General features: G+C 37.4%; 1 protein-coding gene across 1 annotated transcript; it reads right to left on the bottom strand.

The window, feature by feature from the left end:
- Positions 1 to 27: 27 nt before the first annotated feature.
- Positions 28 to 8,356, bottom strand: LOC148862315 (E3 ubiquitin-protein ligase ORTHRUS 2-like). Its single transcript, XM_088979925.1, has 9 exons — positions 7,085 to 8,356; positions 5,443 to 5,975; positions 4,615 to 4,740; positions 2,297 to 2,396; positions 2,160 to 2,221; positions 1,959 to 2,061; positions 1,740 to 1,875; positions 1,176 to 1,390; positions 28 to 617 (listed from the first exon to the last, which is right to left on the bottom strand). The coding sequence occupies exons 1-9, from the start codon at positions 7,547 to 7,549 to the stop codon at positions 114 to 116; spliced, it is 2,244 nt and encodes a 747-aa protein (XP_088836051.1). The 5' UTR covers positions 7,550 to 8,356; the 3' UTR covers positions 28 to 113.
- Between the last annotated feature and the right edge of the window lie 5,328 nt (positions 8,357 to 13,684).

Genomic DNA, 13,684 nt, shown 5'->3' with positions numbered 1-13,684 from the left:
AAGAAAAGAAAAGGTTATTTCAATGACTTCAAGAACCAACGATCAGCATTGATATAAGATCACTCACAAAACCGCAAATATTTCCTTACAGTAAATACAAGAGTTTGATTACGTCATTCAAAGTCATCATCTGATTGAACATGGAGAGGGCTTGATGGTGAGACATTTCCTTCACCCAATGACGCCTCAGGTTTTCTCTTGTTCCTGGTGCTGGTCTTCAGTCCATCTCGGGATGAAACATTTCCTTCATCCACCACCTCCTTAGACTCCTTGGTCTTGCTTCTAGTCTTTCCACCCACATGCAAGCTCAACGAAGAATTCTCACCACTAACCTTTCTCCGCTTGGATTTTACTTCACTTCCCGGAGCTTCAGCATCATCCTTGACATGTTCTAGCATTGCAGTTTGCTTTAGTTCGATTTCTGCGGGATTTTGGGAGTCCTTAACGCCATCTTCAGGTTCTTCCATTTTAACTTCGTCGGTTTGATCATCTGCCATTATGGCGTCAGGCATCTCCATTCTGTCAGCTTCTTCTTCACTTGATTCAGCGACATTTTCCTCGGTTTCCTCAGACTTTCTTCTGAGAGATTCAATCACATCCATCAACTCTCTATTCACCTGTTGGAGTAAATTCCCAAGAACATATTAATAGGTTGTGTTACGAATGCCTAATCAAAGTGTCATCGGCACAAGAACTTGGTAAAGTGGCACCAAGAACATTACATTCTATTTTACTCTTAGGCTTAGTTTAGATTCAGTGTAAAACATCATCAGTGTAAAAGTATATTGATGGCATTTTATATTTAACTGTATATATAGGTGACCTTACATCGACTATCAATGTAAAACTTATTGATTGATAAGGTTTTGCATCGATTCATGTGTAAAACTTCATTCCATCCGATTCAATTTCATATAAACACCCGCAAAACTGAACCAAAGTGGTCTTACATCAATCATAATTACACTTTTCCAAATGCTTATAAAATCGAACCAATGTAAATTTTACATAGGTTCTTAGGTTCTTGATTTATATTGTTTCCAAATGCAGGACTACAAATACAAATATGTAGTGTGCAAAACTTTATATTTTGTGTCATTCAAAATTAAATAATAATAATGCATATATAACCCTCATAGAGCACAAACTTTATCAAAGCGTAACACATCGCGCACCTGTGGATTCCGAAGGAAATCAGAAATGTCATTTGGACAGGAGGGGCATTTCATGACATTCTTTTGTGCTCGCAGCTTCCTACCCTCGCATGTCCTTTCTCTCACAAAAGATTGACCAGTGAATGCACCTTCCAAGCAAGCTTTGCAAAAATTATGACCACAAGGAGTCGTAATGGGCATATTCATCACTTGCCGACATATCTGGCAGCTGAATTCTGCACGATTAAGTATTTCAAAAACAGTCAACAACAAACATTTTTGTCTTGTGAAAATAGAAAGCTGGCAATAAACTTAACTCCATTATCACCAATTTTAGAAAATCTTGTACTCGAAATAAACAAAGTACTACATATTTCTGTAGGATTTTGAATAAATCAAGTCCTCAAAAAAAGAAGATCCGGTAATAATTTCAATCAAACATTACATGTTAATCTAGGAATTGGCATACCAAGATATCGACTCGAACCTTCAAGCTAGGGAATTAAATGCCATGTAATCTTAGGAAATAAATGAGAACATGTGGGGAGTAGTTTTGTTAGCACTGAACAAAGAAAGGAGACATACCTTTCAGGAGTTTCTCCCTTACAGACATATTCTGTCCTTGCCTTTTAGCCTTCCTTACAATCTTGCCATCCTCCGGGTTTACTGATTTCCGGCTGAGAGGTGAAGGCTTTTTCCATTTCCAACGGCCTTCTTCATCCTGTGAAGATTTTTGGGAATGTTAGGGGAAGAGAAAAGGGCAAAAGGTTTAAAGCAGAGAACTTCTAAGTTTCAGTTTCTCACATCATAATCCCAACATGGGCTTTCCTTCCGTTGAGTGATATCGGTCGCCTCCTTTAGCTCTTTAATTACAGGCAAGGGTCTAGGTTGGTCCCCATGTTCATCACTGTAGTTTGCATACAAAAAGTGCAAGATATTAGAAACACACATGATCGAATGAATATATTTACAACACTAAATACCCAGATTAATAAAATAACAAACCTCGTCCATGGTGCAGGTTCATTATCACATCGAACAAACAGATACCTACAAACCTTAAAACCCTGATCCGCAAAAACCTCATTAAGACCATCACAAGAAGAAAAGAAGAATGAGAATCAAACAAAAAAAATGCATACTTGAATTCCAACTTTGCGCCAGCATTTCTCAATTCTATAAATCCCATCATATCGCACTCCAGTTTCTGGAGCATAAGAAGAACGCTTCTCCTTGTGGGACCTGCTCATTGTAAAGAGGGATCGCATCAGGAATTTCACCATTTGATCCTATAATGTTTGCAAGTGCAAAAAGAACAATACACCTGAAAGATGTCATTAGACTCAAAGGTGGATTGCACCCATCAACTAACATGTGATTTCTGAAATTAGTTATTCCAAAAGTAGAATGTTGGAAATCAAATCATTGACGTTTTTTAATTTAAGAAACTACAGTTTCCATTTGATAACCATTTTCTGACAGAAAGTATGGACGGGTTTGAGAATATATCAAATGACTCGAATTGAACAATATTCCGATAATTTTTCAGATTGATAGCTGAAACCAAAATCACTCTATGGGGCATTGTTTGGTGGGGTTCACACATTAAATCTTATGATGCTTGGACAGCTCAGGATGGTTAAAAGAAGATTGAGACACAAATACCAGGAATCCTATTTAAGCTAGTTTTAAAAGGCTAAAGGTGGAGGTGAGGCAGTTGGATCTCATAGGGGCAAGGCATAAGACTCAAGGCATTGAGGCTTAATCCACGAGCAAAAAGAAAAGATATAATTTATAAATAATAAAAACATGAAAAAACATAAAATTAAGGTCTTATATAGCTTGTTTGATATATTAAACACAAATTTAGTATCAATATATCCCAATATGCCAAAAGGAGTGCATCAAATATCAACACTTGGGACCAAGCACGTCATGTTTTTTGTTTCAAAATTTTGCATCAAAAGCATGGTTAGTTTTGTGCTATTTAATTATTAAAAAAGCTCGGCACCCCAAGTTACAGTGGCATTTCAGATCCATACTTGAACCTTGCATGGTTAGAATCTTAACACAGTAGTTTTTCCCTAAAATCTAAACACTAGAATAAAACAATATAGTCAAACCTTTAAGTATAGAGATACAAACCAACTGTATTTTTTAATGAATAAATAGTATTTTATTAAATAGAGATAGAAATAGTACAAGCATGAAGCACCCTAAGAGAAGGCACGAGGTGTAACCTCCCCTTAAAGGTGAGGAACCAACTGTATTTTAAGAGTAAAGCATTCAAGTTTCATTTCTTGCAGTAAGTGAAAAATGACCACCTATGTGATAAAAAATAGATCATCCAATGTTTTAAAAGCACAAGGGCCATTTTGTGCCTGAGGCGCAAGGTGCACAATTTAAAAAAAAAAAAAAGCTAAAAATTCAAAAAAAAAATCAAAAATATTATAAACCATAATATTAATAAAAATATAAACTTAAGTTTTAAAATAAATGTTTTAAAAAACCTATTATCTAAAATTAAAATATACAAACATAATATGTAAAGCATATTCAAATGAGAATTTAAAAATGAAATCAAACATATAAAACATTTTCAAGCATATAAAACCGACAATCTCTTTTTTTTCTCAATTGCATCAAGTAGCTAACGTGACATATTACATTCCTAATTCTACAAGCCGCCTTTGTGCCACACCTCTCAAGGCAAGCCCAACGGCCAGGCTCAAAAAAAAGAAGAGAAAAGCAGCAAATTTTCAAAAGATGCACGCCTGGGCTAAGGCACAAGGCACACCAGGTGTGCACCTTTTGAATGGGCTGCACCTAGGACCTGGGCAAGGCACCTACCCTAAAATGCACCTTGCCTGTACACCTAGACATGCGCCTTTTAAATCACTGAGATCAAGTATAGGGTAAGTGGGCAATGCGTAAGAATAAAGCAAGCTATTTTTTACATATTTATATGTATTTATTTGTTACTTGTATGTTTATTTATTTATTCAATACAGCAATTTATACAAAACAAAGCATTCTTCTTTTCTTAAATTTCTATTTTACCCTAATATAAACCTTAATATTTAACATTAGCAATGACAAACAATTGAGGCCCAAAGATGTACAGTGGGGTATGAGGCTATTGAGGCCAGGCCTTTTTTTCTTAGCCTCACCTCAACAGCCTTTAAAACAACGACTTCAAGTGGTTTGAGCCTAATAGAGGCTACTAAAAAATTGTCTAAAGGTATGTCACATCCGGTCCGCCCCAATAGGACTATTATTACTGTCAACAGCCTTTTAGAAGATGCATTACCAACTTCCATACTTCCATTTGGGATAAATTTTTGAGAGATGTTCTACAGACAAAAGAAGACACTTCGATCCAATATGGTTAGGAAACCAACTAACCAAATCATAAGGTTATTTTAAGCAAGAATAGTTCTCCTACATGAAATAATCTTACCTGACAACTCTAACTGGATAACCTTTCTTGCAACTGACTCGCAGTGCCTCATTTAATTTGTCAAACTTCTGATCAAAGGATTGCTCCTTGTTTGTGCGCTTATTTCCACTAAGATCTCTTCCACCACTGTTCATCATATAAATAAGTTAGCATCAGGTCAAACACATTTAGATACAAGTTCATACGTAGGAATTTCTAAAATAAACAGGCAAGAAATAGCAACACTCAGGCATCTTGCAGTACAAAAATTGAGAACTCTTATCAACAAACAACAGCTAAGAACTATCGATACTGCTAAAGAAGGAAAATGAGAAGCGTATGTCACTGATCGATGCACATCTCATCTATCAACTGTTCCTCGCCATTCCATTTAATACAGAAGCTCAAGAATCTACGTTAGAAAAATGAAAAATAATTGACAACAAGACCCTCTGGTAAAAAATCAAGCTACAGGCATGAATTGAAAAGATGGGGACCCATGTCCAATGATGCAGACATTTAGTAGTGATTTGCATCAAGGGAAAACAAATGCAGAAGTTACCGGATAATTTTCATGTGATGAAGAAGAAAATTAAGAGTAAAACCTTTGACATTGGGGAGGAAAAGAAGGTAGAAGGCGCCGCTAAATCTTTTTCCTAGAAAGAAATAAAATTAGGACCAAGACTTTAAACATCAAGAACTAATTGATGCCGGAACCGCCATGGAAAACTGTGGATCTCAGTACATTAAAAGTAGTCATATAATTAAGCAGAGAGTAGGCTTTTAATGCCCAAGTCATTCAACAACCAGGAAATGATTAAGCAAGGGTGAAGTAAAGAACAAACAAACCTTCCCGTATATAGGAACCACTCGCCATGATCCTCGTCATCCTCATAACCCCCAGATAGGGCCACAGACTGTGCACCATAATCTGCTTGTCCTGCAATCCCTGCAACATGGGGAAGGTGAGCACCCCATTGCCTGCATTCCATTCTGTCCTCCCAAGTCTCCCCAACCAACACACCCTGATTTCTTATGGGGTCATTCTCTGCAGTAATGGGTCCAAAATGGTCAGGAGGAACAGTGACAAAGATCTTCCCGCAACAAGCATTAGCCTTCCCAGCCTTCTTTGCCCGCTCTGTGGTGAAGGCCTTGTCAGGCCGGTTTTGGTTGTGAACAGAATGGTATATTTTCGGTGGCCCTACCGTGTTTGTTGATTTCGACAGCTTCGCCATACGAATAGCAACAACTAATGTAGAGTTGATACGAGGCTGGCTGGCCATCTTGGCAGGGATGGTCGCACGGCATTTGGCACATGTATGCTTCCCCTGTCCTGTCCATTTCTGGAAGCATTTGAGGCAGAAATTATGCCCACAGGGGGTCTGAAAACATAGAAATTGGATTGGATTAGCATTAACACGTTAAAAATTCTTCGCAATAAGGTATCAATCAGCTTCTACTACTCATGAATTCAGGTTTCTCAGTCTAAGGATTCCAAACAAATTGTGGTTTAACTCGATCACAGTTGCAAACCGCAAACGTTTCCGAACATGGAAATGTAAGCCGTAATGTCACAGAGAGAGTGTCCGCATCGGCACACTCCAAAACTCTCAGCCTCAAGCATTAGCCCCACTGGTCACGTAACGACACCATGACGTCCTTTTCCACGCAAACCCGTGCGTGAAAGACGGAGGCATAATCAAGACGAGATGAAGTGACACATGACCGTACAGTGTCACATCCAGCGCCGAAACTTCACAGTGCGTTGCGTGAAACTCGGCGTTTGAGGTACAGCCCCGAACGGTGCAGATTGGGTGCCGGGAAAAAAGGCGATAATAAAGGGAGAGGGAAGTAGATAGAGTACCACGATGATGATCAGATGGGAGTACTCAAGAGGTTTTAAAAAGGGTATTGCGGCAACGCCTGCATCGTCGCCGGGCGTACTTCCCCCACACCATCTATCAGACTCCAAATACTGGTGAGCTCAGAAACGAGCACATCAGAGTATCACAATGTTTATGCCAAAGTTAGCGATATTATCATATCACCACTCCATGTACAAAAATAAAAATTAAAAAGGAAAACTTCTCATGCGACGCCATTACAGAAAGACAGAAACCAAATACAACAATTATAACTATGAACACTAATTAATTAAAGATGAAAATCTTAGTTAAGACTCCCTTTTCACAGTCTATGAGTTTGGATTAAAGAAACCCCCCAATAAGCATTTTAAGAATCCAAAACAAGGATATAAACAACATAACATAACCTTCCCCACACGATGACAGAGCTGTTAGCGCTCTATGACTGCGTTGTAAACAACAACAATGAATCTAGAGAAGAAACTTAACCCCCCACTCCTCAAAGCAAAAGACAAGAAAATTGCAGTCAGACTGAAGAAGATACATGTAATCGCTAAACCCAGGAACACTGGAATGAAAAAAATAAATAAATGCGGTGAAACAGAGGTTAAAGATGAATCACTCGCCGTAACGGGTCGATCGGGTAGTTGCATACAGAATGAGCAGTTGATGCTTCCGTCAATGAGATCTAGCACGTCGCTCTCTCCGCTATTTATCTTTGTCCTCGACTTCTCCTGATTGAGATCGGGCGACTTAGCCCCTCTACACATCAGCTCCTGTCGTCTCTTCGCCTTCTCTTGCTCAGTGAGCGACCCATCAGCCTCGATCGCCCGAATCGCAGCCACTAGATCTCCGCCAGAGGCAACCGAGTTTCCAACGATCGGCGCTTGAATACCAGCGTCTGGAAGTGAGCAGTCGGGACACTCCCACTGAAACGCGGAGGCCATGGTTTCAGGTCGAATGGCAAGGCAGTTGACGTGCCATGGAGTAGCGCAAGTTTTGCAGGTAAGGGTCTCTTCCTCTGATGGTTTTTGTTTACAAACCATGCAAACGCCGTCTCCGTCGCAGGGGAGCTGGGTATCGTGCGCCATCAGAGCGAGAATAAGCAGGAAAAGGAGTGGAGTTGTGACTGATGGGCAAGGGTTTTTTCCAGAGAGTTGGTTCTGGGTTGTCCGAAGGAGAAAAAGATATTGACGACCGGGGATATATAAGGGAGAAGGCGGGTGTTTGAAAATATTTTGGAGGGGTTTTGAAATTTTCCTCTGCAAAAACCGAAAACAAGGCAAGTTTCAGAGTGTAAATGGATCTTTGAGCGCGCCGATGGTTAACAAGTATACGGTATATACTGCCGCTGTAGCTGGTAAAATCTTGAATTGACTAAAATGCCCTCAACATTCAAAAGAAATAGATCCTTAAGGTTCCGTTTGGTTTATGGGAAGATTTGAGTAGGATAAAATGCGCTCAACATTCAAAAGAAATAGATTCTTACCGTTTGGTTTGTGAGAAGATTTGAGTAGGATTGGAAGGCATAAAACTTTACCTTTCCATTGTTTGGTTTTATATATGGGAAAATAACAGAAAAACAATATAATGGACTTGTTCTTCATCCGAGTTGAGAAAGCAAAACTCGCGACGAGAGTTGCCTCCATAAGTTGCAGCGGCGAGAGTTGAGAAAGCATATCTGGAGAAGACAAGAAGAACGGGAGTGCCCCTCGTAGATCCCTCACAGACCACCGCATATATGGTGAATAGTGTCCCTTGCAAATCGTCGTAGATCTGGTGAAGATGGAAAGAATAGGAGTGCCCATTGCAGATCGCCGCATATTTGGTGAAGACGGGAAGAAGGTGAGGGAGAATAGAGAAGAGGAAGATGGAGGGAGATTGCCGTAGATCGTCGCTGTCCCTTGCACTAGTCCCCTGTCAGGTGAATAAGAAGGCAAATAATTGTGGTTTCTCAAATTTTTCCACCAAGATTGTACGGTTTGGGTGTGACCCAAAATCCACGATTTTAGTATATGACATCCTACATTTTTCTCATCTCATCCTTATATTTCCCTCAAAACAAAAGGGAGTAAAAAGGAATATTGTTGAAAATTTCCCTTTTTCTCATCCCATCCCACAAACCAAGCGGAACCAAAAAAAAATGAAAAAAATATATTTTTAATTCCTCTAATCCTCTACGAGCTCAGAGATGCAAAGGAGATTTGAAAATGTCGCCGCCTAAGTGAAAAAGACGCCAATGGTTCGTAGGGATGAATTCAGACCTGCCACTGCTCTAGAGGAAGAAGACGATTAACAGTTCCTTCGATTATGCTACCACTATCACCGTTGCTCCGCTCAGTCTCAAATGGAAGGCGATGAACAGGGGTATTTCCAACTGACTAGAAGAAGAATAAGAAAATGAGAGAATGGGAGAGAGGGAGCAAGGGAGTGGCTGAGAGGGGGTGCCACCGCTGGTCTGCTTATGGGTTCGAACAGGGAAGGGGAGGAATAGTGCATTTTCGATTGATTTATGTTGATGGGGAGAGGGGCAATAGGAAAGAGAGATTGAGAGGGAGAGAATGGCGGAAAGCACCACCGCTGTTGAGAGTTGTAACGGTGGTGGTAGAAAACAGGGGTGATGGAAGGGGACAATGCTAGCAGAGGAAGAAGAAGAAAAACGAAAAAGAACAAGAAACCGAAGAAGATGAGAGAAGAGGAAGATATCGGATTTAGGGAGGTGTCGCCACCGCCGCCTCTGCTTTTGGGTTCGAACAGGGAAGAAGATGAACATTATTGGAGAAAAGGGTAAAATATGTATTTTGAAAAAATGATCATCTCTTTAATGTTTTCTGTGATGATCATTGACAGAAGGAAGATTTTTGTTAATTTATAAAAAGTAGAGAGGATATTTTTGTTAAAATTAAAATATATGAGAGATTTTTATGATTGTCAAAAGCTTAAGGGGAGGTTATTGTATTTTACCTTTTTTTTTTTAATTGTTTAAATCATAATAACCCTGATTAAAAGTTCCAAAATGTGTTCAATTCGGTCTGGGACTCTGGGCACTATTGTTGTTCATCATGGAGAGAATAAACTATTGGCAGCCGTGGGTAGAAGAAATGGTTGCCACCGCTTGAGCAAAAATAACTATTTTAAGTTTGATGCAAAATAACTTGACTCAACAAAAAAATGGCTCAACCTCCTTCACCGTTGTTGCTTATCATGGAAAGAATAAACTATTACCATCTGAGAAGAAATCAGAATAAAAATTAAAATCTAAAAAGTATGAAGGAGAGATCTACACTTCGAACAAGAATCCATCTGGAAGTCAATTATCTCGTAAGTCTCCCGGTCGCAAGCTTGTTTCACCTTCGGTACTGGAATCTAAACGGTGAAAAAGAAAAAAATTCTTGGTTCCCCCTATTGCATTTATCAATCTTAGGCCGAAATACTACCAATTAAACTTTATTATCACTCCCTGCATTCCATTTTGATTTCATTCTTTCGTTTTCATGTTTCCCCGATTTGATTTCCCTGCATTTTGCTATAGAGTGGTCAAGATCCAAATGGGGGTAGTAAGCGAAACGGGTGATGAGGCTCCCGTGGCACCAATTCCATCGAAAGTTTTGACACTAACCTAATCTCATCATCATTATTTTTATGGGTTGGGATTGCCATACTGATATATTATAGATTCGTCAGTTGCTCAAATAATCAACCTTTTTTGTCGTTGTTTTCTTTTATCTATGAATCAGTTTATTCCCCGCTAATTTCATTAGTAATTTGTCGCTCATTTTTGTCATGTTTTAGCTTTCCCTTCTATGAGGAGTAAGCTCCATTGAAAGTGAGGATTGGTCAGTTTTGAAGCTTAGTCTATGATTGTTTCTTTGGTCATAGCTGATGTACTTGTTTGTGATGTTCAAAATAGATGTATGATATTTTGCCTCATTGAATGCTGATCTGTTCCGTATTTTTATTTTCACTCTCACACCTGATAATGAATCCCCTTATCTGTTTTAGTGATTCATCTACTTTTATTGTAGTTGAGGCATAAAAATGAAAATATGGGAGAAATAGTTTATAAATTAGAAAGGCAAAATGGTAAAAAAAATACATAAGAAGGGTAATTTTGGTATTACAAAATGCTTAACTGATGGAATACTGATGAGTGGACCCAAGTGTCTGTACCTAAGTGTTGCATTCCAATGTTGGAGGTATTTAAGTGTTACTATCCCTAAAGTACATGGTACTTATCTTTAATTTACCCTTTTAATTTCTAGGTTTGGTGAAAGATAAAATCTGATTATTTATTTGATTAAGACTTATAAGTTAAAATTTCCCTAAAGCCATGAAGAAGGGTGTATTTACCAATAAATATGATTTTGTTTTCTAAAAGAAAAACAATATTATCAGCTAATGTTTCAAATGTTTTTTGTTTAAAAAAGTGTGAATGATGATTAATTTGGATGTTTTGGAATAATGCATCTACAATACACTAGTTAGATTTTATTGGGCTTAAAAAAAAATCGACAAAAGCATTCTTTTTTTTTCAATTTTTAAACAAAATCACCTTTGATTGAGTTAGTGGTTCAATCATTTAGGTCAAATAGTTAAAACATGTGATATCATAAATAAAATAATGAAAATATAAATATTTTAGAAACATGTTGTGAATATTAAAGCTCTGTTTGGAAGGAGTACAAATACAAATTGATAGAATATAAAACCTTGCATGCATTTTGTATACATTTGTGCTGTACATATTTATATTTGTACTCATTCCAAATTGATGCTGAATGAATTATTAAAAACACAAAAAATATGTCATTGATGCAAATTTTCCCCATGACTTATCTTATCTTAACGAATCGATTAATTTGATTAATTATCTTTCAACTTAACAGTAGATCGTGTACCTTGATGGTAGTAATTGGTTTCAAATTAAACAATTTGTTCGGCCATTTTGATTGAAGATTGTTTTTCGCAAACATTTATAGCTAGTTTCAAATTATATGGTACACACACAAAAAAAAAAAGTATGGACGAAAGAGAAGCATCTAATCATTAAATTGGCATTTTGGGTTTATACTTAGTTAACTCCCGCTGCCCAAAATGTTGTCTAAGTAGCTATTCATGTCTGGCCATTATTTCAAAGTCCAGATTAGAAAGAAAAGGTCAGAAAATTTAAGTACTGCAGGGTAAGGAAGATGGAGTGAAATGGAGGAAATAATTGCAAAGTGTATCAACGAAGGATAAGAAAAATAAAACAACGAAATAACAAAACACTAACCCAAAATGTCTTTTTATTGAATATGTTAATTGAAATTTGGGATTTGGGACACAAGTGTCCTTTTCAAAATTCTTTGTGTTTTTGTTTTGAAATTAGTTGTTCAATTCAAGTGATTTGATGGTTAATTGACCAAATCATCATTGCTTCCGTGGTAGGCCGTTTATTTAGATTTTTTCATTTTAAACATTTATTTATATTTTTCTTTACTATAAAAGTTTTTTATTTTAAACATTTATTGTTTTTGTTGGGTAAGGTTTTATTTTAAAAGTTTTTTATTCTCCACCCCAGATTATTACCCACTAAAATGTGTTAAATCAGTATTTGGTTTAAAAAAATGATATTGCGTTTGAGGAAACAAGAATTTGACATTTTTCCAAATGTCTTCTGCACAAAAATCAAATTGTTTTAATTTTTTATCATTTATTTGATAAATGGTAAAACCAAAAAATTATTTTATTTTGTTTTATATGCAATAAACACCAAGCATATGTGGTGGCATATTTTCAATAAACACCCACATAACCAATCACAACCCCAATCCATGTTTTTTTTTTCAAAAATACTGATTAAGCCTCAAACAAAAAACAAACTCATAAATATGACATTATTTTTTTTCAAGGGGGATTAAGCCTCAAACAACATATGTATTAATGAATGATATCCATTGATAACAGCATAGCAACTTTCAATGCATCGCCATCAAAATATATATTACGCATCCCCCCACTCAAATGCAAATCTCAGGTAGTGTTTGAAAACAATTAAAAGAAGTATTTATTTAAACAAGTACCTCTTTTAAAACATGGGACCACATATTAAGTACTATAAATGGTGTTTGATAAAAAATATGGTAAAAATTATTTTTTTAAAAGAAATACTTATTTGAAAAAGTGACTTTAAATTGACTTTTTTTTCAATACTTTTTAAATAATTAATTTTTCAAAAAATGAGATGAACCGGTCCCTAATATTTTTTTTGTAATACCTAAAATACCCCCATGCTCATTCTCTCGTTTTATCTCCCTATCACTCATTGTCTCTATCTCTCCGCTAGACCTATTCATGAGTCGGGTGGCTCAACGGGCCAGCCCGGCCCGGTCCCTGGACGGGCTTGAACAGGTATATAGGCCCACGGGCTTTAACCTTGGGCAAAAAAGCCCAACCTGCAATAAATTCAAGCCCGGCTCGGGATTTGCCAAAATAGCTTGGCCTGAGCCCAGTCCGGCCCGACCTATAAATAAACCTAAAAACCCTAGTTGAATACCCCTCTTTTTTTCACCTATTTCCCTTCTTTTTCCAACCAAATTCTTCTTCTCCACATCATCTTTCCCTTCTTTATATATATTTTTTAATATAAATAAATTTTGAATTTATATATTTTTTAATATAAATAAATTCTGATTTATATTGATTATTGAATAGGGAAAATTTTTAATTTTTTTGTTAGGTCGGACTTCGGGCTTTTTATTAGGATTGGGCTCGGGCCCAAGTTATAAGCCCATTGGTCGGGCCGGGCTTGGACTCGGGCCTAACATATTTATGTTAATGAAGAGTAAAAGCCCGGTCCGGCCCATGAACATGTCTACTCTCCGCCAACACGAGAGCTTGATACATGACTGTTATTATACGGCCCTCTCACCCCTCTACTCTCTTATTATTATACGGCCCTCTCACCCCTCTACTCTCTTATTTCTCCACTTCAATTTCCTCATCATCCTCGAATTTCTTTTTCTCAGCTGTTGCTTCCATTCCGCATCGGTAATCGTCTCTTTCATCTTCATGGTCGTTGTACTTTACAAACCTCTATAGGCTGGGAATGACACTCATCATTCGTGGGGTATGAAGCCTTGAGAGTTTCATAGAAAGAAATCCTCCTGGACTTGAACCATTCTTAAGTCAATATTAAAATTTAAACAAGAAAGGCAAACAACCACTTCTCTTTATTGCCACTACTA

The sequence above is a fragment of the Nelumbo lutea genome, chromosome 3, assembly GCF_056320005.1.
Source record: "Nelumbo lutea isolate HS-2025 chromosome 3, American lotus-T2T, whole genome shotgun sequence".
Taxonomy (NCBI): Eukaryota; Viridiplantae; Streptophyta; class Magnoliopsida; order Proteales; family Nelumbonaceae; genus Nelumbo; species Nelumbo lutea.
Note: the sequence above shows the minus strand (reverse complement) of the source record. Positions and strands in the feature narration are given on the sequence as shown.

Coding starts and splice junctions, on each gene's coding strand:
- LOC148862315 (XM_088979925.1), bottom strand. CDS start 7,549: ATGGCGCACGATACCCAGCTCCCCTGCGACGGAGACGGCGTTTGCATG. Junction 2,062..2,159: donor GAACCTGCACCATGGACGAG/GTTTGTTATTTT, acceptor TGCAAACTACAG/TGATGAACATGGGGACCAAC. Junction 618..1,175: donor ATTTCCTTCGGAATCCACAG/GTGCGCGATGTG, acceptor TTACTCCAACAG/GTGAATAGAGAGTTGATGGA.